Source organism: Lutra lutra, chromosome 13 (genome assembly GCF_902655055.1).
Source record: "Lutra lutra chromosome 13, mLutLut1.2, whole genome shotgun sequence".
Taxonomy (NCBI): Eukaryota; Metazoa; Chordata; class Mammalia; order Carnivora; family Mustelidae; genus Lutra; species Lutra lutra.
The window spans coordinates 81,603,228-81,628,365 of NC_062290.1; the positions used below are offsets into that span (position 1 = coordinate 81,603,228).

The following is a 25,138-nucleotide window of genomic DNA, read 5'->3' on the forward strand; positions in this document are numbered from 1 at the left end:
AGCCAGATTCCCAGAGCTCCTGCCTCTGTGGGCCCTGCTCTCGGGCATGCCTGGGTTTACCAACCAGACGGACCTACGATGTAGCAGAATCCAAGGTGGATCACCTCAACCCTTCCAGCTCATGCCCTTGCCAATGACCAAGCTGTGCCCACGGGCTGGGCAGTAACCGTGTGCAGGGCACTGTCTGTACCACTTCCCCTGCTGGTTCAGCTGAACCCAGCTCTGACCTGCAAGCCTCGCCTGGGCTCTAACCACTCACTGATGGCAGACTCCCCATCCCGCATGCGTGTGCATGTGTGCATGCACGCATGCACACACACACACACTCCTACGTGCTTACATGCATCTGTGCACATCAGCCACGTGAATGCAAAGCGGTGCTTCAAAAATCTGCGTGAGACCAGCCACCGAGAAACACCGAAGACTCACTGATTTTTGGGAAAGGTCTTATTGTTCAGCAAGTTCCAAATTTTGAGGCTCATGACTGTAACCAGGACTGGGCAGAGGGGGGACTGCCGTTTCACGGGCACAGAGACTGGGAACGAAGCGCACCACCTGCGACGAGGCACCAAGCCCCCTGCTGCCTCCCAGGGAGTGCGCTGAGCCATCTCGTGTGCAGACGGGAGCTTCTGTGGAGGAATCCATTTGTGCAACTTCTCGAAAAGAGGGTTACTGCGTTATTTTATGGCGAAATCTGAGTTTTCACACACTGTTATGTATTAAAATAAGGCACATCTCTGCAAATATTAGTCATGAAGAAAGCTCCGACGACAGGAACCCAGGCAGAGCGGGTCCCTCTGACCCCCCTTGCCCCGCCCCCGTACTTCATGGGAAACCAAGGCCAAGAGGCAGGAAGACCCACATGAGTCCCTGCCCCCCAGCCCGGGCTCCTGCCACTCCCGATGCCCCTGGTTCACACAGTTACCTCAGTCATCATCGTGTCCGCGGGGCTGCGGGGCAGCAGCGAGAATACAACAGGGTGGAAAAGGGATTCAGACATGGGAGGCAAGACTCGAGAAACCTGGCGGGAGGGGAACTAAAAAGACAAGGAGCCCAGGGGTAGGCAAAGACCTCCAAGAGGTCAAAGCAGAGGAGGGGACAAGGAGCAAGCAAGCTGACAGAGAGGAGGCGATGGTTCAAGGGCAAAGTGTGAGAATGAGCAGGTGGGGAGGAAGGGCAAGGTGACGTGTCCCCCACACGAACACTGAAGTCTGCGGGACGACGGCCGGCATGGGCCCAGAGGGAGGTGGAGTGGGGATTCACCATGCTCCCAACGGCAGGCTGCTCTGAGGAAGCCTGCCTGCTCGCTGGCATGGAGGCAGCACAGGGCCATGAGGCAGAAGGAATGGAGCTGAGCAGAGCCCGTCCTGCCGGCAGGGCTGGGCGCACCTGGGTTGCCAGCTTCTGGGGACAGGGCTGAGTCCCACCCGGTTTACTTCCCGGGGCCATCACGAAGCTCAGGACAAAGACAGAGGATGAATAACCACAAAGGTCGATGACAAGATTGGAGCAAACCATGAGGCAGTGTTATGGGACAACAGAATGGAAAGATCACTGTCATCTTGGGGACACTGCAATGACAAGTCCCCGCTCCGGACCTCGCTTAGATCTCTCCTCCTTGGGAAGGCATCCCTCAGGGGACTGCCCTGGGATGAGATCGCGCACTGCCCAGTGCAGGCACCGGAGCCTGGCTGTGCCACGGGGCATCATTCCTCTCTGGACACCTGAGGGACCTTAGCGGAGAGCCTGGGAGGCATCCGAGGGCCATGCCACTCCTAAGACCCCGGCCTGTCCCACTCTGGAGTTCGGGACCCGGGCTTCCAGGTTCTGCATGGAGTCACTGAACCACCAAGTCGAAATGACTCATTCAGTGAGGTCCCCCACCGCAGAGCTGGCTGAGCACGAAGCCAGTCTGAGGTGGACCCAAGGCCGCCACAGTGAGGCCACAGCCCCGAGGTAAAGGGTCCAGCGCCCCAGAGCTCGGGGCCTGCTCGAAGTCTCGCAGCCAGGCACCTGAACGCTGTCTGATGACGCCCCTTAAACCAACTTTAGGAGAGAAAACACAAAGTGGAAAGCAGATTTCCTTCAGCCAGACAGTCCTTTTCTTCCCTCAATAAATCGAAACCACACTTGTAACAAAGCCACAGCGGGAGCTCGGTGGGAACCGCAAGCTTTATTGGCTGGAAATTCTCCTCAGGAGCCTGGTCGGCTGGGACTGGATGTTCCTGGATGGGCACCCCCGGGCCTAAGCTAGGAAAAGGGAGGGAGAAAAGGAGTATTTTAGGTCCCATGGAGGGCTTCTGAAGTAAGATCCCCAGCAGAGTTAAAGGCGGAACTGTTACTCTGAAACTACTTTCAAAGACACACTGTTTAATCACTAAATATTTACAGAACCCAGCACCGATGAGATCATATTATATTCCCTCATTCGAGAGATGTTTATCAAACGCCTACTACGTGCCAGGTGCTGTTTGCTGTACTTCTCACTCATAAAAACAGCAAACAAACGTAATAATTAGAATAAGCCCTGAAACCACGCCATGATAAAATGAAACCTTTTATGTGCTGCTGGCGGAAAAACACAACTGTTTGTGGAGGACCTGCGTCCTGGTGTCACCTTCAGCTTCGTTTTTCAAAAGAAGTCCTTTCCTGCCCTGTGCCCATCCCCCATGCCCCAAATGGGCTTTCAATAACAGAACTCAAAGGGGCATTACCTCCAGGTTTCCTCTGGCCTTCCGAAGGATTTTGTGGGTTACGACCACTGAGAAGAAAGAAAGAACAGGACTGTTAGACACAGACGCTCAGGGAGACGGTGTAAAAGCCAGCTGCAGGGAGGAAGCACCCCCTGAAGCCCAAATGGGTCAGGAAGACGTGTGGACAAGCCCAAAGCATCCAGACCCGAGAGAGGTGTGCAAGGCTCCATCCACCCATCACAAACTCCAAGACCAAAGAATCCATGGGGGACCAGAGTCACCTCTTCGAGATCATGCTAAGCCACAGGCTCACAGCAATACCAGCCCATGTTACAGGCCGGGCAAGGCCTGCGGATGCCCAGCCCCCCCACGTGAGCCCAGGGCTCATGTCTATGGGTCTGAGAGGCGATGGTGGGCAGAGGCCTGTGCCTAACTGGCACCCACATGCTTTGGTCTCCTAGGCCCTCTGGAGGCACAGCTCTGGGAAGGTGGTCTGCCTAACTCCAAGCAAGCCCATATGCCAAGGCCCAGGCAAGGGTCACAGGTAGTTCTAAAAAGTCAATTTTTACCCTTAAAGCAGGAATTTGAATCAGTTGGGGGAAAGCATGAACTCTGGGCATTTTTTCCTCCTTAGGTGTCCTTTAGCTGGGAGAAGAACTCGACATGGTTCCCTGGACGGGAGGATTCCAGGGGTTCCACGGATCAGATGCTCTAAGCTGTGTGCAAGGCAGATGCCCAGTGTATCAGAAGCCCTGGGAGAAAGCAGGTGCCTGCCTTTCAGGGCAACAACTGTAAAGTGAGACCATGTCCTCCCTGAATCCTTCTCTTGTCCAAGACATACACCAGCAGCGGTGGGAAGGCCGCCACTGAAGAGATTCCTGGCCCAGTCAGGGGTCCGTTCTAAACATGCCTCAGTGAGGATCATGAAATCCACAGGTTCCCCAGTTAGACAGAATCAAGGTTTCTGAAACTGGGCCCTTGGCCAGTGGTGCCCAAGGATGAAACAGACTCCCCCTCAATGCACACACGGTGCAACTCCCCAATGGCTCGTTCAGAACAGGAGCCATGTGGTGGCCTTGGGAAAATATTTATTTCTTGCCTCACAAAAAATTTCCATTGAAGTAACAAAGTCTGTTTGCAATCTGTGACACCGGGGTGGGTGGGGGGAGGGGGAGGAGAAAGACAGCCAGTGTGGGCTTCGTTTTTAACTGGCCAAATTCGATTTCAGAGGTGCTCACTGTCTCTCTGCACCCTCCCACCCCCTGCTCCAGGGCAGGGGTTCTGCACCTGCATCCGGGGTTATGCTTAGGAGGGGTCCTAAAGCCCTGGAAACTACGTGTGGGTCTTTGCATGTGTCTGGGTAGATGCGTTCTGGAGAGAACTCCTACCTCCCCTGAGACTTGCGAAAGCACCTGTGACCCAGAAAAGATTAGGTACCCCAGGTGTGGAGGTTTAAAATCATACCAAAAGGGGACCAGAAGTACCAAAAGCACAAGACTCCCCATGAAGAATGAAGGCTCACCTGCCCCAAGTGTGAAAGGGCCTCACATCTGAACGGTACTGCTCACCTTCCAGAGCCCGGAAATCCCTGCGGCCAGGAGAAGCCCAAGGGACAGAGCAGTAACAAGCTCATCCCAAATCCAGGCGTGCCCAGTGCTGAGGCGGGACTCGAACCCAGGACTGTCCAACTCCACGCAGGGCTCCCACCTCAGCAGAGGGCTGACAAGGAAGACACCAGCTTTGGCGTTAGTTCGTGACAGGCAGCTTGCCAACTGTGACCTCAGGGAATACTGCAAGCCTGTCGGGACAGCATCCCTGGGTCGGAGGCTGGAGGGGAAGCCATGGTTCCCAGTCAAATGACAAGGGAATGGCAGAAGTCCCTGGGTCTCACTGTGATAGCTTTCCTTCCTTTCCCCTGCAGACTCTGGGACCAGACGAGGTATTCAGCTTGACCCAGGAAGGGAGGGGGCAGAGGAGGGGACACTATACCCACTTTCACTTCATCCCTCAGAGCCAGGAGCAGACCTGAGGCTGGCAGGGTTCAAGGCATCTCCAAGGGCATCTCAAGACTCACTGGGAGGAGCTGAGCAGCCTGGCACCGGAGTCAGTACAAGCCAGGGTCGGCCACCAGCTGGGTCACCTTGGGCAGCCCCTCACCCGGCTCTGAGCTGAGCGCTGAAGGCACAGAGATGGTTGACGTTGCTTCAGTGGGGACAGTGGTCTGAGACTTTTGTGGTTCTATGAATGGTTTGCCACCTATACACAGAGACTCCAGTCTGAACTCATGGGAAAAAGGAGGCAAAGAACTAGCATTTGTTGGGCACGTGCTCTGTTCCCGAAGAGAACAGTAAAGTTTAGGTATCATTACCAACCCAATTTACAGATAAGAAAACGGAGGCACTTCTTACTAAGTTGTGATTAGAACCCAGGCCTGTCTGGCCAGTCCGAGTCCTCTGGGGTTACAGTCTCTGGTTAGAGATGAGGAATCAGAAGGTCGGGGAGTTGGAGTCATTTATTCCAGGTCACACAGGGGTGCAGAAATCTGATCTGTGCTCACTCAGGACTCCAGGATCCCTGACGCGGGGCTCAGAGGCGGGACCCGCCACGGAAGCTTGCCCATCTGGACCTACTGACACTCCCAAAATCTCCTCACCGGCATGAGAGGTGAATTTCACGTGCCCCGTGACTGTTTGGGGGCTGCCACAGAGAGACGCCACTGCAGAGTCCCAACTGTCCCTGGACTTGGCGGCTGTGCAAAACTGCCACTTCCCATCCCTGCCACCCCGGGGCTCTAACCCAGTGCTCCACAGCTGCCTCACGCATGACCACAACCGGCACTGTTCCCCAGAGACCCCGCCAGTACTTCTACTCTCTGAGTGATGGGAAGCCCAGGCCAGAACCCCGTGACAGCCACCACTCGGACAGAGCTGGCTCCTCCGTCTGCCCAAACCATCCCCTCCCCTCCATGCCCCAGTCCTGCCAAGCATCCCTGCTGTCATCAGGGAGACCGCCACAGCCCCTACAGATGTCTCTCTGCCTCCTGGACCCTCCCTGCTCAGCCACAAGGACCTTCTAAGATGCAATGGACCACATCGGCCCCTGCTGCTCATTCTGGAGTCTGTCCACAGGCCCTCTGTGACCTGGTCCCTATTTAGCTCTTTTGCTTTGTCTCTCAGAGCAAATCCCTTGGCATATCCTAAGTACATTCCTGAATACTTAGTTCTTACCCTCGAGGCCACCTGCCATAATCCTTTCCCTACCCTCCTCTAACTCCTACTCGTCCCTCAAGACCCCATCAGTCAAGAGCCTTGAACCACCTGAGGCCGCTGGGGACACACTCAGTGTGTTTCCCTGCAGCTGACTTCTGCGTCTGCCCATTAAGTAGAGCTCTGTGCTGGCAGGAACCATCCCGTTCACCTCTGTACCGACGTGGGCAGGGAGGAGCAAGTTAGCACCTGCTCCAGGACTGAGCCTCCTTCTTCCGCAGTTCCAACTCTGCTGGTCTCGCAGAGTCTGTTTTCAGAAGGTTCCTGGGTTGGGGGGTGGGAGAGGGAGAGGCTAAGGAGAACTCCTACCTGACAACCACCTATGTTCTGTGCTGCTCAGAAATGCCCCAGAAATGTAGGCCTTTGATAAGAGAGTAGCACGGGGCAGGCTGGTGGCTCCAGAGGAAAGCGCCACGGTCAGCGGCCCTCCCAGAACAGGGACAGGGATAGGGGACAGAGAGGCTCGGCCAGGGATGTGATGCCCACAGGCACAGGCAGAAACTAGGCAACTGCCACTCCTCTAAACACTCGGGGTGCAGTAGTGCTGCAGGTTTCTACTGGGGACAAGGATCTGCTCCCACCATCTCCGAAGCTCCTGGATCAGAACGAGTGCTGATATTACAAATGTTATTTAGCCTCTCTGAGCCTGAGTTTCCGTATCTGCCTTGAGAAATATTTCTCAGAACCATCCCCTCCCCCTGGAGCCTTGTGGCCCGGCCAAGGCCCTCCTTCTGGCCTGCCTGGACCACTGCAGCAGCCACCAGCAAGCTCCAGTCCCAGCGACCCCTCCCGCCTCAACCTTCCACCTGCAATCTTATTCCAGCCACGGGAACGGGCGTAGGCTTCTCACACACAAGACCTTCTTTCTTGCCTCTCTGTGTCTGTCCATGCTGCCCCCTTTCCATCTGACCCACACCCACTCCTTCCTGAAAACTCAGCTCAGCTGTCCCTGTGTCCAAGAAGCGGACCCTCCAGGACAGAATGACGCTCTTCCCACGCCCCTCTCAGTGTTCCCTGAGACCCTACCCCACACACACTCCTGTCAAAGCACACACCATGCACCTGTCTCCCCAACAAGATGACAGTGGCTGGCAGCACGTGGCCTCTCCGCTGAGGTCTGTTAAGTGAATTTATTTGTCTGCAGGTCAGAAAGGACAAAGTATGAAAGGAAACCCATAAATAGGAGGCAGGATGACAGGTGATCTGGGCTCCCAAGTGGGTGTCCAGGACGGGGTTTTTAGTCCTCAGAGGCATGAAGTGGTCAGACACGGCGGCCCGCCCCCAACCGCTCACTTACGCTGATCAAAGATGACTTTTTCCTGGTGCTTGCTCAGCTGCAAAAGCTTCACAGAGTTTTGCAACTTCTTTTCTTGTTCAAACAGCTTTTTGTGTAGTTTGGTGATCTCTGCCTTCATTTCTCCAGTCTCAAGAGAAAAGGAATTGGAAAAATGAACAAAGAATACAAAATATCCCATCACATAGGAGAGAATTAAAACACACACAAAAAGATGCTCAACCTTACTAACAGCAATATTTGAATGGAAACTAGAAGCCATTCTCTGCTGGTCAGACTGGTAAAACCAGGCAAGACCCAGCGGGGCCAGGGTGTGGGGTGAGCACTCACGAGCCTGGTGGGTCTGCCAGTTAGCACGGTGCAGGTGGAACGGCCGGCAAGACTTAACCAAACTGTAAGATGCGCTTAACCCTTTGATCCAGCAAGTCTACGCTCGGGCGCGTACCCCCAGCAATAACTCTGTGGGTACACGACGATGCCTGTGTTCCTGGGTGCTCATCTCCGCACCTTCTTAGTAGAAGCCAATAAACAACCTGGTTTGCTTCGACAGGGGTCTGCATAAAGAAATCACAGTACTCACATACAATGGCATAATTTTGCAGCTATTAACAATGATGCTGGAGGAGCACCTGGGGGGCCTCATTGGGAAGCGGCTGCCTTCGGCTCAGGTCATGATCTTGGGGTCCTGGAATCAAGCCCATCATGCTCCTTGCTCAGCAGGGAATCGGTTTCTCCTTCTCCCTCTGCCCCTCACCCCTCACTCACTCTCTCTCTCTAATAAATAAAATCTTTTCAAAAAATGATGTTGCAGAACTCTATTTATTGACGTTGAAAGATCATAATTAGTGACAAAAAGAGCCCAGAACTGCTATTGTATACCAGGCATTCCTGTTTCATAAAACTGAATACACAGATCTATATCTGCAGATGTGTATGTGATGTCTAAAACATGTGATGAACAAAGAGAAAATATCAAAATGTTCACAGTGACTTATCTCTGAGACGTGATTTGGAAGTTTTATTTTTCATTTTAAAAATTTATCAGAATTGTTTGAGGTTTTTTTTTATAAAAACTATAATGCTCATTAAAACAAAAATTTTAATGATAAATTTTAAAAAGAGAATATAAAAGCGTGATTAGGAGAATATGATCCCTGGTGAGCTTTCATCCTTCAGAGGTGTGGGGAGAGTGGACGGGTGGCAAGCCAGAGTTCCCAGGCCTCTAACATGAAATATACACACCCCACAGCCTCCCTTAGCCAGTCTCCACTGAGCTGGTTCACAGAGTTAAGGACACTCCTTTCTCACCATCCCCCCGACTGTAAGATATGCCGGCACAGGCTACACTCTGTGACAGGGAAAGACCTCTGCTCCCCAAAGGGAAGACGTCGGGCTGCCCGCTTACAAGGAACCCCACTTTACTTTGTTCCCAAACTTGTTTATGGCGGTTGCACTTGCAATCAGTTATGGGATTTAATTAGGCATTAAGTAAACCCACGAAATGTGTATATGGAAAGAGAATTGGTTGTATGAAAACTAACATATGCCTCAGGAACGACCTGATAAAGGCAAGTCACTAAAAACCACATTTCTGGCAAATTAGGTGTGGGTGAATCAACTATGAGGGGTGTGGGAGGAACGTAGTCTAGAGGAACTCTGTATTCGAGTTGCTTTACAAGTGTCTACGCTTTTTCTTCATCTTAAAGAAACAAAAATCGAAAGTGACAGACATACATTATGGATGTGGTTTATCAAAGAAAGGAGATGTGAAATTCTCACCAGCAGACCCACATTCAAAGAAGAAGCCCTGGCCCCACATCAAAAGAAAGCCAAATGAATGTACATTTAACTGTTTTCAGTTAAACTACGCTGTTTAAGGTATGTATCATCTCCTGATTCCCTGCTTTAACCTACTTTCAAGATTAGCCAACTGTGTCAGCTACAAGGACGTCAGCTGTTCTTCCAAAACAGAACTAATTTTAAACTTCAGGTTTTCTCTGACTCTCTTCCTCGCGCTAAGAGCCCTCAAAGATTTGTGTTCAGGTCATGGCTTCCTAGACCACACATTCTGGGACAAAGTCATTCTCCGCAGCTGTAGAACTGGGATCATCTCCGACTGCATTCATCTAGAGTGAGATGCAGAGGGGATGAGGCCTGAGGACGGACCATGGTTTCCTCACCCCTGCCTGGCTGACCTCTAGTCCTCTGTCAAAAATCAACTTGGGCAACATCTCCGGGAAGCTTTCCTTGAGACTCCTCCCTACCAGAGATCTAGGTTGGTTACTGCTCCTTTGGGCACTCGCTATGCCCAGTCCTTTCTTCGTCTTTGCCCATTTTGTGTTGAATTTAACTGATCATTTACTTGTTTGCTGCTTCTCCTGAGACTCAAGTCTTCCCTCTGACCCTTAGTGCCTGGTACGGAGTAGGTGCTGTGAGACCCTTTGCCAACTGGTAGGTTAAATTTTCACCTGCACTCCCAACACACCCTGTCCATCTTCTATCCAGCACCTAAAACGAGGCATTATTATTCGGCATGTCTGCTGTTCCTCTGAACTAAAATCTTCATTTTTACAGGATGACTGCACTGTGGTGAAAACAAGAGGGCTAAAAGACCAGCTCGGTCCCCTCCAGCTGTGATGCTGACAAAGCAAGGAAGTTTCAGTTCTCACGTCTGGAAAAAGGTAACATAATACCTCCCTTTCTGGAGGCTCCCATAAGGCATGAAAGGAGATGGGGTGTGTATAGCACAGTGCCTGACACTGAGGAGAACCCAACAGAGGAGCTCATCCCTCAGGCCACAGAGGCCCGCTCAGAGCTGGGACCCATGCCCCTCCCAGGAGGCCACCCACTGATCAGGAGTGTTCGGCCTGCCTCCTGGAGTTGGCTTCTTGAATTGTTTTTTCTGTTTTATACTGAACAATCTCAAACATTCACAAAGTAAAAAGAATGGGATAATGAACTGCTGGCTTTAGCGATTATCAAACCAATGCCAAACCTGCTTCATCTACACCCATGCCCATCCATACCTTAAAAGTATTTTTAAACTCATCCCCAGAAGCCTATCATATTTCATGTCCATAAAATTTTTTGGTATATAGTTCTAGAAAAAAGATTCTTTAGAAAGAAAAACAACATTGTCACCACACCTAGAACAATGACAATAAAAGAAGATGTGATGTGTGTGTGTGCGTGTATATATATATATGTATATAATATCCCATTGTGTGTGTGTGCGTACACACACACACACACACACACACACACACACATACTGGAATGTTACGCAGCCGTCAAAAATGAAATCTTTGCAATGATGCTGATGAAACTAGAGGGAATTATGCTAAGTGAAGTAAGTCAGTCAGAGAAAGACAATTATTGTATGATCTCATAGATATGTGGAATTTAGCAAACAAGGCAGGGGATTATAGGGGAAGAAAGGGGAAAAAAATGAAACAAGATGAAACCAGAGATAGAAACAAACCATAAGAGACTCTTAATCTCAGGAAACACAGTGAGGGTTGTTTGGGAGGAGGGGGGATGGGGTGGCGGGGTGATGGACAGTGGGGAGGACATGTGACATAATGAGCCCTTGGGTGTTATTTAACACTGATGAATCACAGACCTGTACCCCAGGAACAAACAATACATTATATGTTAATTGTACTTAAATAAAAAATTATTTAAAAAATAAAAATTGCTTAGTATCACCATGTATGTCAGGAGATACATTTCCCTGAGCCCATCATTTTTTTGAACTGGTCCAATTCACCAGCATCCAAATGAACTTCACGTTTTGCATTTGATAGGTCTCTTAAGTTTCTTTCAATCCAGTAGTTCTCAGGGCTTATAAAAACAAAAAAAAGAGGACTTATAAAAACAGACCACGGGGGCCCACTCCCAGACTTTCTGATTCAATTGGTCTGGGGTGAGGCCCTAAAATTTGCCTTTTTAACAAGTTTCCAGATGGCACTGATGCTGCTGGCCCAGGGACCATAATTTGAGAACTGCTGAAAATCTGGAAGTTTTACTCCCCCTCTCCCCTCTTTTCCCCCAGGATGAAAAGATGCTCTACGCTCATATTGTACATTTCCTGTCCGACCTAGAATCAAACCATTTCTCCAAGGAGTCCTGGTTCCTGTTAGTGGGAAAAGGTATTTAGAAACCACAGTTTGGCACTAGAGGTGCTCATTGGTACTGGAGTGGACATTTTTAAAGACTAAACGTAAGTGTTTTTAATAGGAAATGTATCACATATTGATAATTCCAAATCAAAGATGGCAGGATTTTTACTTCTTTGTTTTAAAATTTTTATCTCTTCCCTGATAGTAAAAATCTTAACCTACTTAGCTATTTGTTTTATCCTGCAATAGAAATTTAACAGTTTTAATATACCAGTACCAACATCACATTAACAGTATCATCGCTGAAAACAATTAAAACATTTTTTTTTTCAGTCCTTTTTGCCCTTAGAGTACTTCTACTAGGGATATAGTCAAATTACTGTGTTTTAGTCTTGAAATGTTTCCTTTTTGCATGGGTATGCCTTCAATACTATATCTATAGTAAGGTTTGTTTCATTTTGCTACCAATTTTAAGAAACTGTTTTTTTCCCATTTTGATTTATTTTTAATTATTTAAAGCATTTACACAGTTTCAACATCAAATTTACAAAACAAGATCTTTCCAGAGAAATCTGCTATCCATGCCCTTCCCTCCTCTTCCGTCACACCCCTACAAATAGCCTGTTTTCTTGTTATTGTTTAACCTTCCAGTTAAACAAAATTTTTATAAACAAATATGTATATATATTTGTATCTCTTCCCACAACTTTCTTAGATAAACCAATGTATATGACACACACTTCCCAAAGTAATTCTAGGGATTGCAGGGGATGGTATATTAAATGCAAAAGGCAAATTAATGACACTCAGAGAAAACCCTAGGCCGTAAACAAAAAAAAAAAAAATGGGGGTTCCTGGGTGAAAACTTGTAAATCTACTTTACACACATTTCACACTAAGAAAAAGGCACTGTATGAAACACACGCAGGGACAGAAAAGTGGCTTGAGGCAATTTAACACATCACAGGGGGTCTGTGTACACCAGCAACCGTATCAGACTGACTGCAAGGTACTTTTTCTGGCTCTAAAATTCTATGATGCTAAAGTGAGCATAATCAATTATATAAGAAGCGCCTGGAAAGAAGGGTGAGTCATCACAAGCACTGGCCAGTCCCCGGACTAGTCTCCTGGTGGGGGGCAGGAGGGATGGATGTGATTATAATTTATATTTACACACACCAAAGAAAGAAGAACTACATTCCGTCTATTTAACAGACATTACCGTGTACTGAGGACAAAAACATTGCATCAAGTTTCATCCACATTGTGCTTTAAGAATCACATGGGCAAGTACTTGTTTGGGAATATGAGAAAAAAATTATGCACTAAAAAATATGAACAAAATAGACATGGTCCTTCCTGGGAAACAGAGAGACACAGACATTAAACAGACAAATAAATAATTTGCAACATATGATGAAGCAGAAGAGGGCACTGGGCCTGAGTGACCGGGGAGCCCTCTCTGACCCTGAAGTAAGATGGAAGCTGAGACGGGAAAGGTGAGAAGCAGCCAGCCAGCCAGCCAGGAGGGAGCCCGGGCAGACAGACAGTCAGAGCATCTGTGTCATCGAGCCTAAGATGGAAAGAGCTCGGTGGGGGAGCAGAAAATGAAAGGCCAGTGTGGGTCTGGCACCCAGTGGGCCCTCTTCCTCTCCATGGCCCCATTGGCTAAAAGTGGCCTACACATGATTTCCCTGCAAAATGACTGGTTACCTACCTCCCCGAGCCTAGTGCACCCAAACTTCCTCCCCAGGATCCCAGAGGGAAATCACAGGACAGGCTCATTAGAACCTTCCGAGCAGAGAGAGCTGTTTCGCTGCTGCCTCTTTGCCACAGCTGACAGATCTGAGAGCTGTCAGAAAGGGTTTAACTAGATGAGTAATGACAAGGAATGCAAATTTCCCTCTGCCGTCCTGCTGGCCTTTGGCAAAAATTTATAGGTTGGATAAATGCAGGGGGCAATATCTATCAGACCACCAAGCAAAGTTCTAACCCTTCCTTCATCTGCCTGCTCTTCCTCCTGGGAGGCTTCTCGGATGACCAGAGCGTTTGCTCGCCATGGCATGATACCAGCTGTCTCCTGCTGAGGAAAACCCAGGGAGGGCCTCCACTCCGCCTGACTCCTGGTTTGTGCCATGAAAGATGGGAATGAGGATGGTTGTGGGATCAACCATTCTTAACTCGGTCACGTTCAAGTTGCTGCAAAGTCAAGCTTTCGAGGGAAATTTCAATGATTTTATAAGAAATGATTTTCAACAGTTAAAAAAAAACTTTCTAAGTAGTTAAAACAGATTGAAACTAGAACCCCTACAGTATGACTCTGAAAACTACCAAAGGAATTAGATGGTCCAGAGAAAGGCATCCAAAAATGCAAGAGACTTAGAGTGGAAGGGAATGAGCTAGTCTACAAGGACAAACTAGGACTTAAAATCTACAAAATGAAAGCGCGCCCTCTGGATTCAGATACTTGTGCTGCCCAAACCGGCTCTGTCACCTGGGTTGGGCCTCAGCTTCCCCATATATAAGACACAGTTAGGACTTCCCTCCACAAAGACAAGCTAGGAGTGGGGCATGGTCAGGTCAGGACCACAGGCCGAGCCCACAGGGGTGTCGGGGGAGAAGGCAAGAACACACCTGAAGCAGCCAGCACAGTGCCTGACACGTCACCCTTAAACATGGCTCCTCCCCCTCCCTCTGACATGTTCCCCAAACTGAGGGCACGTCTGCCACGAGCAAGGTCCCGGGCTGGAGACTGAGACACAAGCCCCAGCGGCATCCCGTAGCCTCGGGGTCCACGTATCACCACCTACCTGTTCACACTGAAGCGTGCACTGGCCATTTGTGGGGAGTGAGACCCTCCAGAAAAGCGTCAATAATCTCGCGGCCTCTTCGAGGATCAGCTTGGCTGTGCCCACACTGGTGATGAACCTGCTCAGAGGTGCCAAGTGTGGACCCTGCACAAGGGGCGGGGGAGGAGAGGAGAAGGTTGTTACATGCAGTTGAAAAAGATTACGGACAAGCCAGCTTTAACGCGCAGCATAAATCTCCAGACCGTAGGCTTGTGCCCACATGCTGGGTGGGAGCCTGGTGCCAGACAACACCAATTTATTGTTCCTAAAGGCTGGTGAATCACAGATTATGAGAGAATTTCGGTGGTGATTTTAGCCCAATCAATAAGCATGATTAATAACCACCTGCGCTAACTGTATTTACTACGCCAGGCAGAGGGAAGAAGGTCCACGGAGGGCCACTGGCATTGCTCCACCCCACAGAGCCTCTCCCGAAGGCAAATGGTGCCAACAGCAAGGGACGCAACACGAATGTTTCTGTCCCCAGCAGCCCCTGCTAAACAGCTCTACGCACTGCCAATATGAAGTCGGGGCCTCGTAAAGTGTCCCTCACCCTCTGCCGACACATGTGAACCTTAACTGGGGGATGTCAAGGGCAAGAGAAAACCAAGAACGTGAGTCAGAGAAGGGAAAACAAAATACATTTTAAAAAGAGAAGAAAAAAGCACTGTCTCCACAAGTAATAAAATCACTACAAAACCAAACGATGCCCTCCTTTTAGCTGTCAAATGGGCAGAAAACCATTTGTAAATAAAATCACTCCACGAAGAATATGGTGTACTGAGATCCTCTCACTTGTAAGCGGGGACACATATTTTTGACAGTAATGCATCAACAATTCTCACCAAGAGCCCTGAAGGGTTCACGACCTGGGAGCTTCCACACCAGCAATTCACCCCTAATGAGCTAATCAAAGATGCCCTGAGTGATCCGTTTACAAGGACACTTGCCACATCCTAAATGTCGAAAATATGGGCCAAAGAGTACATTTAAGTGGGGTTACAGCCACATACTGGCTTATTTTTCAGCCAGTAAAAGTTCTAGAAAAATACTGAATAGGATAGGAAAATTGCTTATATGTTAACTGAGAGTCAAAATATGAAATTCATGTGGAGTCAGTTTTACTAAACTTTATGAATGAGCGAAACAGTGTTTGTGTATACACGTATATATCAAAATTTTAAGCACTGAACACTATGTGATGTTTTTATGTTCTTGTATAATAAAGATTATGATCAGAAAAGAACAGTAATCCTATTAGCATTTACTAATTCATTCAACAAACATTTACCATGCACCAGCTGCACACCAGGCCCTGTGCGGAGGTAGTAAATATGCAACATTGAGTAAGAGAGACAGTATCCCTGCTCTCTTAAAGTTTATTGTCTAGTCAAATGTAAAATACAGAATGACTTTTACAGTAGGGTAAAACAAAATAAAACAAAAAGGCAAATCAGGTACCAGGAAGCCGGGGGCCTCAGCAAGGACCTGAGAAGAGGGACTAGAAAACATGACCCACGGAAGCTTGGTGGTTGGGTCCAGTCTGGGAGGACAGAGAAAATGTGACCCCCACCCCTGGAGGAAGTGAGTGAGTAATTTTATGACAAGCACCTGGCACACGGGTCCTCAACAAAAGCTAACTTTAAAGTGAGGAGGATCCAGTAGGATGACGCAGGAAGGAGTGACCCCAGGGAAGAGATCGCACGAACACAGAGTACAGACCTCAGTAACTGTTCCTCCCTTAGAACAGCCCCAGACTGGACCTGACTTCTGAGCTCTTGTGGGCTCCATTTCCTGGGTCCCTCTTCTCTGGGCCTTACCGAGGATGCAGGCGAACTTTGCCTCTCAGAGCCCTCAGGCGGCCCCTTCCACTTAATGCTCCCAGTGAGCAACCTCACTCCCTCCAGCGGTCAGTCAGGTTACCTTTGGTCCCAGCTCTGGGCTTGCGGACCGGGGAGCCTCTTGGATCTGCAGGGCCATCTCAGCAAAGAGCTTCTGGCCCTGGCCGATCTGCTGACACAGGGCCTCGTAGTCCCCAGTCAGGCCCAGGACGTGGCAGCCACTCGTGTTGGCCCACAGGCGGTGGCCAGCAACCAGGTGGGACACACACGGGTTGCTGGTGACCGAACTGCCACTGTTGCAGGAGAGGGAGTCCGTGTCATTTCCAGAGAGTGGAGGAGTCTCTGAAGCTACAACACGAGAGGGAAGACATCAGAGCCACCTGGGGCACCATCCTGTGTTCGATGAGCTGCATTCAGCGATGTTGAAGCCAGGTGCGAGGACAGAGAAAGGCCTTCAGGCCCAAATGCCACCCATCACAGCAAAGGGCAAAGTGGCCTGGGACCTTCGTCTGTCTGTTCCCCCACCCTGGCCTTATTCGTCTGATGGGAGAAGCTCGATTCAGTTCAACCAACACTTATCAGGCACCCACTCTGCAAAGACCCCTGATCTACACAGACGAATCAAGCTAGTGTCTGCACTCCATGAGCCCACGGTCTAATCAGTCACCACGCGGGAGGTGTAACAGCACGATGACGAAGAGCCAGAGCTCAGAGGAAGAAATAATCAATTCTCTGTGCAGGAAGAGAGATCACGAAAGGCTTCCTAGGAGAAGCAACAATTGCGCTGGTTGAACAAGAAGCAAGAATTACACTAAACAGAGGTAAAGCCTGTTGCTTTTTACCTTTGCATCAACGAAAGTACGGATGAATAATTCTGACGGGGGTCTCTGGAAAGGCGTTGCGCCAAGAAGTCTGCATTCAGGATGAGTCTCAGGGCGGAAGAGGGATTTGCACGGGCAGAGAAGGGTGGCTTGGAAAAGGACAGAGCCGCACCACACGGTCCCAGCGAGAGGAGAGTGTGGGCCCATCTGCAGGATGGGGACCCCTCTGGATGGTCACACGCATGTAGGAGGACAGGGCGGGATGGGCCCACTGGGGCACACTCTGGACGCCTTAAAGCCACACTGAGGTGCTCGCACTTCCATCTGAGGCAACAAGGACCCAGTGACGTTGCTGAGGTCAGTAACCTCGAGGCACCGATTAACTGGTGTTGGGGAGGAGCTCACCAGCTAGACATGCTGAGAACATGAAGCCCCAAATCCTGACAAACACCCTCCTGATTTGGGACCAGGGACCCCCTTTCATTCCTTTTAAAAAGTCCTACTGCCAAAGCCAACCCCACCGGAGAAACCCAGACTCCAGCTTCTACCTGACCGTGGCGGCGGCACCAGTGTGGAATCAATCAGGTCACAGGAATCATCTCTCGCCGTGGGGCACGTGTCACTGCCTACGAGACGCAGAACAAGAGACAGAAAAGAAACTGTCATTGGTATTGGAGAAAGAACTGAATGAGAATACAGTAACGTATCAAACACACAACAGGACTAGGATCCCCTCAGCAGGACCCCAGGCACCGAGACTGAGCAGGCCCAGCGTCCTCTCTGGAGGGACCCCCCGTCCAGCAAGTAAACAGACAGCTTCACTAGTAGGTGGCCAGGACTAAGGGAGGGAAGCATGGGGCTGTGGGGTTCTGGGGAGGGGTTAGCCCAGAGGAGGGAACGTAAAGCAGGCGCAGGAACGAGCAGGTGCAAAGGCACAGAGGCGTGAGCCAGCAGGACGCACTGAGGGGGCGTCAAGCAGGTGGGAGGCTGAGCCCAGGGCGCAAGGCAGGGCTGCGGTGGGACACGAGGCTGGAACCATGAGGACTATGGGGACCCCCTCGAGGGCATCGGGCAGGGCAATGCCGAGCTGAGGGCAGTGCTCTGGCCTGGAGGAGTGAGTCTGGAGGTGGCCGCGGCTATCCGAGCAAGAGACAAGAGGGACCCAAAGCAGAGTTTAGGAAGTGGAAACGACGTCCGGAGGCAAAGCCAGTTGGACGCCGTCCAAGATGACCACCACACCTGAAGTCTAGAGAGTGTGCATGTGTCCGACTCTCAGGAGCACCGTGGACGGGACGGCACTGTTTCAGACCTTGGGGAGGAGCAGACGACAGAGGGACAGGGACAGGAGGTGACCCACCCAGCACTAGCAGAGTGTCGGCAGCAGAGCAAGGAACGTGCCCTGAGTCTAGGCCTTAGGATGGCCCGCCAGCTCCTTCTTGCCCAGGAACCTTGGGGCACCATCGGGAGCCACTTTCAACTCCGGGTCCAAGGAGCTGGCCCTCAAGAGGGATCACTTTCTGCCAAAACCAGCCATCTTTAGAGCAGAACTTTCGAGTAAGTGCACTAAATATGATCCTGAAAAGGCTTATGCAGAGGAAGAGAGGCCGCTGCTGCGGGAATTCCCACCTTCACTGGAGGACACCTTGGCACTGAGGAAGCCCTGTGGATTCCAAACACACTGTCCTGAGTGCCTCCTGCGAGGATGCCCCATGGCTGACCCTAGACAAATTCCAGAAGCAGGCGAAGGTTGTTCCACGGCCGCCTCCCTTCAGCTGCCCCAGCTCTCCCTCCCAGGCAGCCCCGGCCCTGAATCATCCTCCCTGCCCTGAACTCCCCAGTGGCCCCCATAGACCCATCGGTCCCATTTCTGCCACACCCTAAGAAGGGCCAGGAGCAGACCTATGTTTAAAGCAGAGATACCACTGCCAATGGAGAGCCCATGCAGAAGGCGGTGATATGGCTCCTTTCCAACCCTCTGAGATTCCGCTGGTAGGATTTTTATCCTCAGAATGCTGTTCAACAGCAAAAATCACATTAACGTCTATGTTTATCACAGCTCCAAATCAGAGACCACTTTAATAATCACCACGGTAATGGTTTCATGACTGAGGATCATCTGAAAACAGTAATGAGGAAGCCCGTGTGATAGGGTGGGAAATACTTCTAATGTAATATTGGGCAAAAACAAAGACAGGAGGCAGAATGGCACAAAACCCAATGCGAATGATGTAAGTTCATGCCTGCATGTGATCGCCAAATGAAGAGAAATATGCAAAGCAAAATATCATCATTCTGTAGAATCGTGAAGGATTTTTTTTTTTTTAATTTTCTTTTTTTCATAACATCACATCATCTTCTGGTGAAAATTTCAAATTCCTTATCAAGGAGAGATCACTAAACCAATCACTACAAGTTCTAAAGCATGCTGAGTGCTAAGAGATTTTAATTTTTTTAAATTAAAGGCAATAGAATTCCCAATCCCAGAAGAGACTAAGTCCAAACTTTTCTACAGTACCTGTCACCTGTCTATAAAGAGTGCAGACACTCCCTGTCCCCCAGGATGTGCGTACCCCCCACCCTGTGTGTCTCAGGATACCTGAGGCTCCGAAAAGCTCCAGATACAGCACTGGTCTTGGGAGCTGAAGAGTCATTTCTAGCTCCAGTCCTGCCACCTACTTGCTGTGTTGCTTTGAGCAAGTCCAGTACCCTCTCTGGGTCTCAGTTCCTTCACCCACAGAGCAAAGAAGATGGCCCGGCCGATTGCCTAGAGCCCGACAATTTGCTGGCTTATTCCTAGCCCAGTGCTGGGCAAGTGACAGCACAATGACAGGAAACCCTTGTCCCTTCTCTGCTATCCTACACAGCCTAGTAGAGCTAGACAATAAACCCGTGAGCAAATGCAAAACAGAAGGAGTTTTCAAACCTACCAGGATGCTTTTCGGCTCCTACAAAACACTGAGAGCCAGAGTAAGATGTTTAGAATCTCTCTGAAAGGCAGTAGCACGAGGAACTAAAAAGGTTTTTCAGCCGTGAAGTGCTGTGGGCAGGGCTGAATGGAAGCGGGGATGAGACTGGAGGTGATGAGAATGCTGGTGGCCCAAACCCCACTTCCCTCCACCAAGAGGCCCCCAGACAGAGAGTACACTATCCCGCTGAAGGTGACAGCTGAGCAGCAGTCAGGCCCCTGGCTCCTGGGGCAGCAGGTGGTATTCTGTCAATGGAGGGACACCTCCGTGGGGCAAGGGCACCAACCAGAAGCTCCCATATCCCATCGACACACATAGGGCCGTCATCTCCATGAGAAGGAGCAGGGGCAGTACCGTGCTTGTCCGGCTGCGGGGGCCACTCCGGGACGGACAGGGTGTGGAGAGCCACAGTGAAGGCTGCTTCATGAGCCTTCTTCCCTGCCATCGCCAGCTGCTCCTCCAGCCTGCCCTGCAGTGCGCTGTTGGTCTCAATGCTCTTTTCCAGCTGCCCCCGAAGAGCCTGGATCTCTGTTAGGAGACCACGCAGGTCACTGAAAGGGTCCTGCCCCCTCCAGCCTTCTCCTGATGTCTCTGCTCCGGCCTCTGCAAGCAAGAGCAAGGGGAACACCTGATGGCTTCCGCCACCAAAGGGTCAACCATCAAAGGAGCTCCACAGTGTTTTAAACCCACCACAACCTTCCCCTCCCTAAGAACTAGGTACAATTTAAAATAACAACTTGACTTTAAAAACAAAAATATTGGCAGACTTAATTGCTGCTATTCCACAGGCTAAATAAGAGCTGGAAATTAATTTTCACTTCTGGCCATAAAAGCCTAGCAAATTGCACACCAAACCCCGAAATTATGTCTAGTAGTAATAAAATCTATTTGGGCTAGAATTATAGAATGAAAGGGGCTGATTTTAAGAACCACTGTATATTAAAAAGGCACAACAGCAAGAATAAGAAAAGCAACTTGAGGAGAAAATGGAAGGTGTGAGGTGACCCTTTTCTAGGTAAACTTTCAATAGGGAGAAATCATCTGGAAAATTAGTTAAAAAAAAAAAATGCTACCACACCTCAAAACTGATTCTAAAACATCAGAGTTTGCAGTCAAGTCGCTCTGATCTGGTATCTGTCAGAGGATCTGGGCCAATAACCATTTCCACAGCAATGCCCGGCATGTGGTAGGCGCTCCAGAATTACTGGCCAAATGAATGGGCAAAAAGAAACGCACTCTAGCAGAAAACTCATAATCAAATTATTCCTTGAGTGTCTGCGACGTCCCACGTACTGTGGTAGGATGCTTTTCATAAATGATCTCACTGAATTTTCACAACTCCACAGACTAGCTATTAGGAGACACATTTCATGGAGGAAGAACAGGCCTAGAGGGGTGAGGTGACCCGCCAAAGGTGGCACAGCCAGGAGGCGGGGCGATGAGAATCCAGCTCCAGAGCCCAAGCCCATCCACGTTGCTTCAGAAGAAGAGGGGGCCAGAGGGCTTGCTGCAAAGTGTGCCCCCATTGCCCAGCAGGCCAGCGAGGGCTGTGATGACAGCATTTCAGGACAGCATGCTGAAGTGAGCTCACAGTGTGGACGCAGCAGCCCCAGTACGGGATGCACCTCGGGCCAGCGCGCAGTACCTCTTGGCCTCCTGTGCTCCTCCTCCAGCCTCTTGTACACCTTCAGCTCCACTCGGAGGGACTGCAGGAGCTCGTCGTTCTGGGAGAGCAGCTGCTGCCTCAACTTTGCCTCCTCCTGCACCCTAGAAAGGCCCCATGGCCACAGGGAGGAGATGTTAATTCTGACGCCTGGGGACGGACTCTGACTCCACAGAGCAGCCCTTCCACCCGCAGCAGCCGGCAGAGTGCAGATGAGACCGACGGGGTGGGTCAGGGTTCCCAGCAGGGCCCCTCTCCCCCGAGGGCCGCCCTGGGCCTGGCCTTGTCCATGTGCTATCCACCCCATGCCGTCTTCCCTGCCACCCAACGGGCACGTGCTCTCTGCTCTTCAGCGCACGGAGCCGAGGAAGCGAAGCTTACAGGATTACAGCTTAGCCAGGGGTGCAGAGCTCGGAAGGGACCCGCACCATGTGACGGCTCGACAATGATCTTGCTAGGTCAGCGCACCACCCTGGGCGACCAAGGGTGACGTCGGTAACTGAAAGAGCGCGGCACTCACAAGCGCTGAGGAACAACAGGAAACACGTGGGACAGGACAGGGGCGAGGGCAAACTGTGCTAGGGACACTAGGTATGGGCCCTTTAATGTCTAAGTGGGCCTCAGACCACTCAGCACAGAACCTCCCCACGTCCTCCCCAGGCACGCTGAGTGAAAGCCGAGGCCCTCCCACAGCTTCGAAGGCCTGCGGGCCTGGGCATCCCGCCATCTCTCTGCCCCCCCTTCCCTCCAGGTGCACTGGCCTCCCTGCTCTGCTCTGCACAGGCCAAGGGCACTACACCCCAGGGCCCCATCCCTTTCTGCCGCAATGAGCTCCCCCCGACCATGCTATCTGCAGAGCTCATGCCCCTTTGCTGCCTTCGGGTTGAGGGTCAAATGCCATTTTTTTCAGAGAGGCCTCCCCTGACCTCCCCCGGATAAAGACCAGCATTCTGCCCCCCATGCCCCGGCCTGCTCACTTAGACGATTCTGCCCCACAATGCTTGATTCCCACCTGACATCATGCGCCTGACACTTGCTGGCCTTCCGGGCGCTCAGGCAGGGGCCCACACACCCCGCTCTGTGACTGGACGCCTGGCACGGCCAGTGGGGACGGGGGTGCCCCTGAGCCCTACCTGCTCAGCTCACTGCGGCTGCTGCCCACCTCCCGGAGCAGCTGCTGGTTGTGCCGCTCCAGCTCGCAGACCTCCCTCTGCAGCCGCTCATTCTCCCCCTTCACACAGGCATACTCTCGCTGGAGGAGCTCGAGGTTCGCAGCCTTCCTGGAGAGGGACTCTCGTAACTTTTCATTCTCCTTCTGTTTATCTGCAAACACAAAAAAGCGCCACTGAGAAGAGACACCATTTGTTTTTTCCAACCTTATTACGCAAATACGGCACTTCAGCTCGAGCACTCCAGGAATACAAAGCAGAATGAGATTTAATCTGGCATTTATGATTTTGGCATTCCAATTATCTTATGCATTTTGGGCAGATAAATCTGTCAACATCAAGGCTGCAGATTAAACGTCACTGGGATGGAATGGGCCTGTTTAATTTTCTATACCATAATGGGCCGTGCAAACCTAGTTACTTTGCCTTCGCAGAGCAAACAGTGGGTATAAATTACAGACAGAGGCGAGAAGCTGCCCCAGACTCCGGCAATGCATGAGAGGGAAGTCCGCAAGCCCCCATCCACTCCTCAGACCAGGACAATGGCACCTCTCCCGAGGAATAAAGTGTGCCCACGGCCTGGAGATGGGCAGTTAAGAGTGTGACCTGGGGCAGAGAGGTGTGTTCAAGTGCACTCCGCTACCCACTGGCGCCAAAACCTCGATGGAGTTTCTTGACTTCTCTGTGCCTCAGTTCCCCCACATGCGTCGTTATGAGGCTGAACCGAGATACTGCACACAAAGGGCTCAGGCTCAAGGCTTCCCGAGATCTCCCCAGGCCGGCTCTTCTCTGGGCTGCTGGTGGCGGCGGCTACCAGGTCCGCAGCTCTGACGGCAGGCCTTACACCAAGACCTGCACGGGTATCGTCTGATTTCATCTTTGTAGCGAAACTCCAAGGAGGTACTATTTTTCTCATTTTCCAGATAGGAAACAAAGGATCGCAGAGGTGAAAACTTCCCCAGGGTCACAGAGCCAAACAGGCCACAGCCAAGATGGAGACCTAGCTTTTCTGATGCCACCCTTCACCACGGCATGACGATTTTTGAGCAAGTGCCCCCTCCCCCCTCAGACTCCAGCCCCACGATACTTCCTACAATTCCTGATTGGTTGACGCTCTCCCCGCCTCTCATGCCTAGGCTTTTGCCTGCTTTCTTTCTTCTATTTAGAAGGCCCTGGCTCTTCTAAATCTTAGGCACCGTGGCTAACCCCTGCTTAGCCTGCTGGACTGAGCCCTTGAAGCCGAGCCTCTCCTGGGTCAAGACACCGTCCCCAGGGTCCTGTGCTCCCCGAGCCTACCTTTGTCCTGGCTGACCCTCATGCTGGCCTGCCGTGGGTTGCCTGGCTGTCTCTCCCATCTGCCTCATCCGCTCCCATCCCCTCGAGGAAAGGGACCAGGACCCACTCTTTCTGTATCAGTCTACACAGGCCCTTACACATTTGCCGAGTGATCTTCAAAAGCCTCGATTCTATCTCTTAAGCCAAAAACAGCATCAGAACCCTCCAGGGAGAATGGGAGAAGCTGGCCCAACTCGTAGCTCTAGAGATTTCTAGCTCCGGGACCACCAGAGGGTCAATTCCCTAGGCCTCAGGTTCTTATCTGTAAAACATGACTAATAATTCCTCTGTCCAGAAACATTTTAAGTATTGAGAGATAATGTAAGTGAAAGCTCGTCGGGGGCTAAGCTCCAAAAAGAAACAATTAAGAGAAGGGATCTTCCTACGAAATACTGGAAAAACCTTCCTGATAAGAGCGAATCTCTGGATGAGATTTTGGCAGTAATAGATTTCAGCAGTAATAGATTTCCAGTCTTTCTGTCTTCCACTGTAACCTGTGTGCTTACTAGAGATGCTGTGCTGAGGGCTTCACAGGGCTGACTGTCATGACAGCCCCATGAGGTACTCTTATTTTACAGCTAAGAACATTGAGGTTCAGAGAGATTAACTGAACTGCCCAAAGTCACAGAGCCACAGAATGTGAACCTGGGTTGGTTCCACAGGGGGCTCTGGGGGTCCCGACTGTCGGTGGCTCCTTTAGTTCCTACCTCTGGATCCCTTGGCCAGCATCGTATTGAGAGCCTGGTTCTGCTTCCTCAGGAAACAGATCTCTGATGTCAGAGAATTGTGCAGCTCTGATCCATAAGCAAAAGCATTTGTAGAACCTATAAAAATATACATAAATAGTGATTTATGGTCACCACATCAATATGGATGGAACTTTCTAGAAGACAGTTTTAAACAACGAGGAAACACAACATGCAATGGAAATCATTCCAGATGAGGCATCACCAGAGCCCAAAGGGAAATGAGAGTGAGCATGAAAGAGGTGGCAAGAGCTACCCCCCCATTCTTACCTCCTACACATGAACCGAGGTAAACAGGTTTGTTTCTGCCCTCCCCAGCAGACGGTACCTCTACCACCCCTACTTTGAGCTGAAAGTGGCGCCATCCTCAACAC

At 50.7% G+C, this 25,138-nt stretch overlaps 1 protein-coding gene across 7 annotated transcripts in view; it reads right to left on the reverse strand.

Annotated features, from left to right (window-relative positions):
- Positions 1–2,153: 2,153 nt before the first annotated feature.
- Positions 2,154–25,138, reverse strand: part of CDK5RAP2 (CDK5 regulatory subunit associated protein 2) — a 171,797-nt gene continuing 148,812 nt past the window's right edge. For 4 of the 7 annotated variants that reach the window (XM_047699454.1, XM_047699451.1, XM_047699453.1 and 1 more), the window contains 10 exons: positions 24,726–24,842; positions 22,648–22,837; positions 21,497–21,618; positions 20,206–20,454; positions 17,434–17,511; positions 16,147–16,412; positions 14,185–14,328; positions 7,257–7,383; positions 2,715–2,761; positions 2,154–2,250 (listed from right to left, as the gene is read on the reverse strand). In XM_047699454.1, the coding sequence (XP_047555410.1) occupies positions 2,194–2,250; positions 2,715–2,761; positions 7,257–7,383; positions 14,185–14,328; positions 16,147–16,412; positions 17,434–17,511; positions 20,206–20,454; positions 21,497–21,618; positions 22,648–22,837; positions 24,726–24,842 (1,397 nt within the window). In that variant the 3' untranslated portion in view covers positions 2,154–2,193. Of the gene's footprint in view, positions 2,251–2,714; positions 2,762–7,256; positions 7,384–7,476; positions 7,808–14,184; positions 14,329–16,146; positions 16,413–17,433; positions 17,512–20,205; positions 20,455–21,496; positions 21,619–22,647; positions 22,838–24,725; positions 24,843–25,138 lie in introns of those variants that run through there. The other 3 variants (XM_047699452.1, XR_007122225.1, XR_007122226.1) reach the window with 3 other exon arrangements.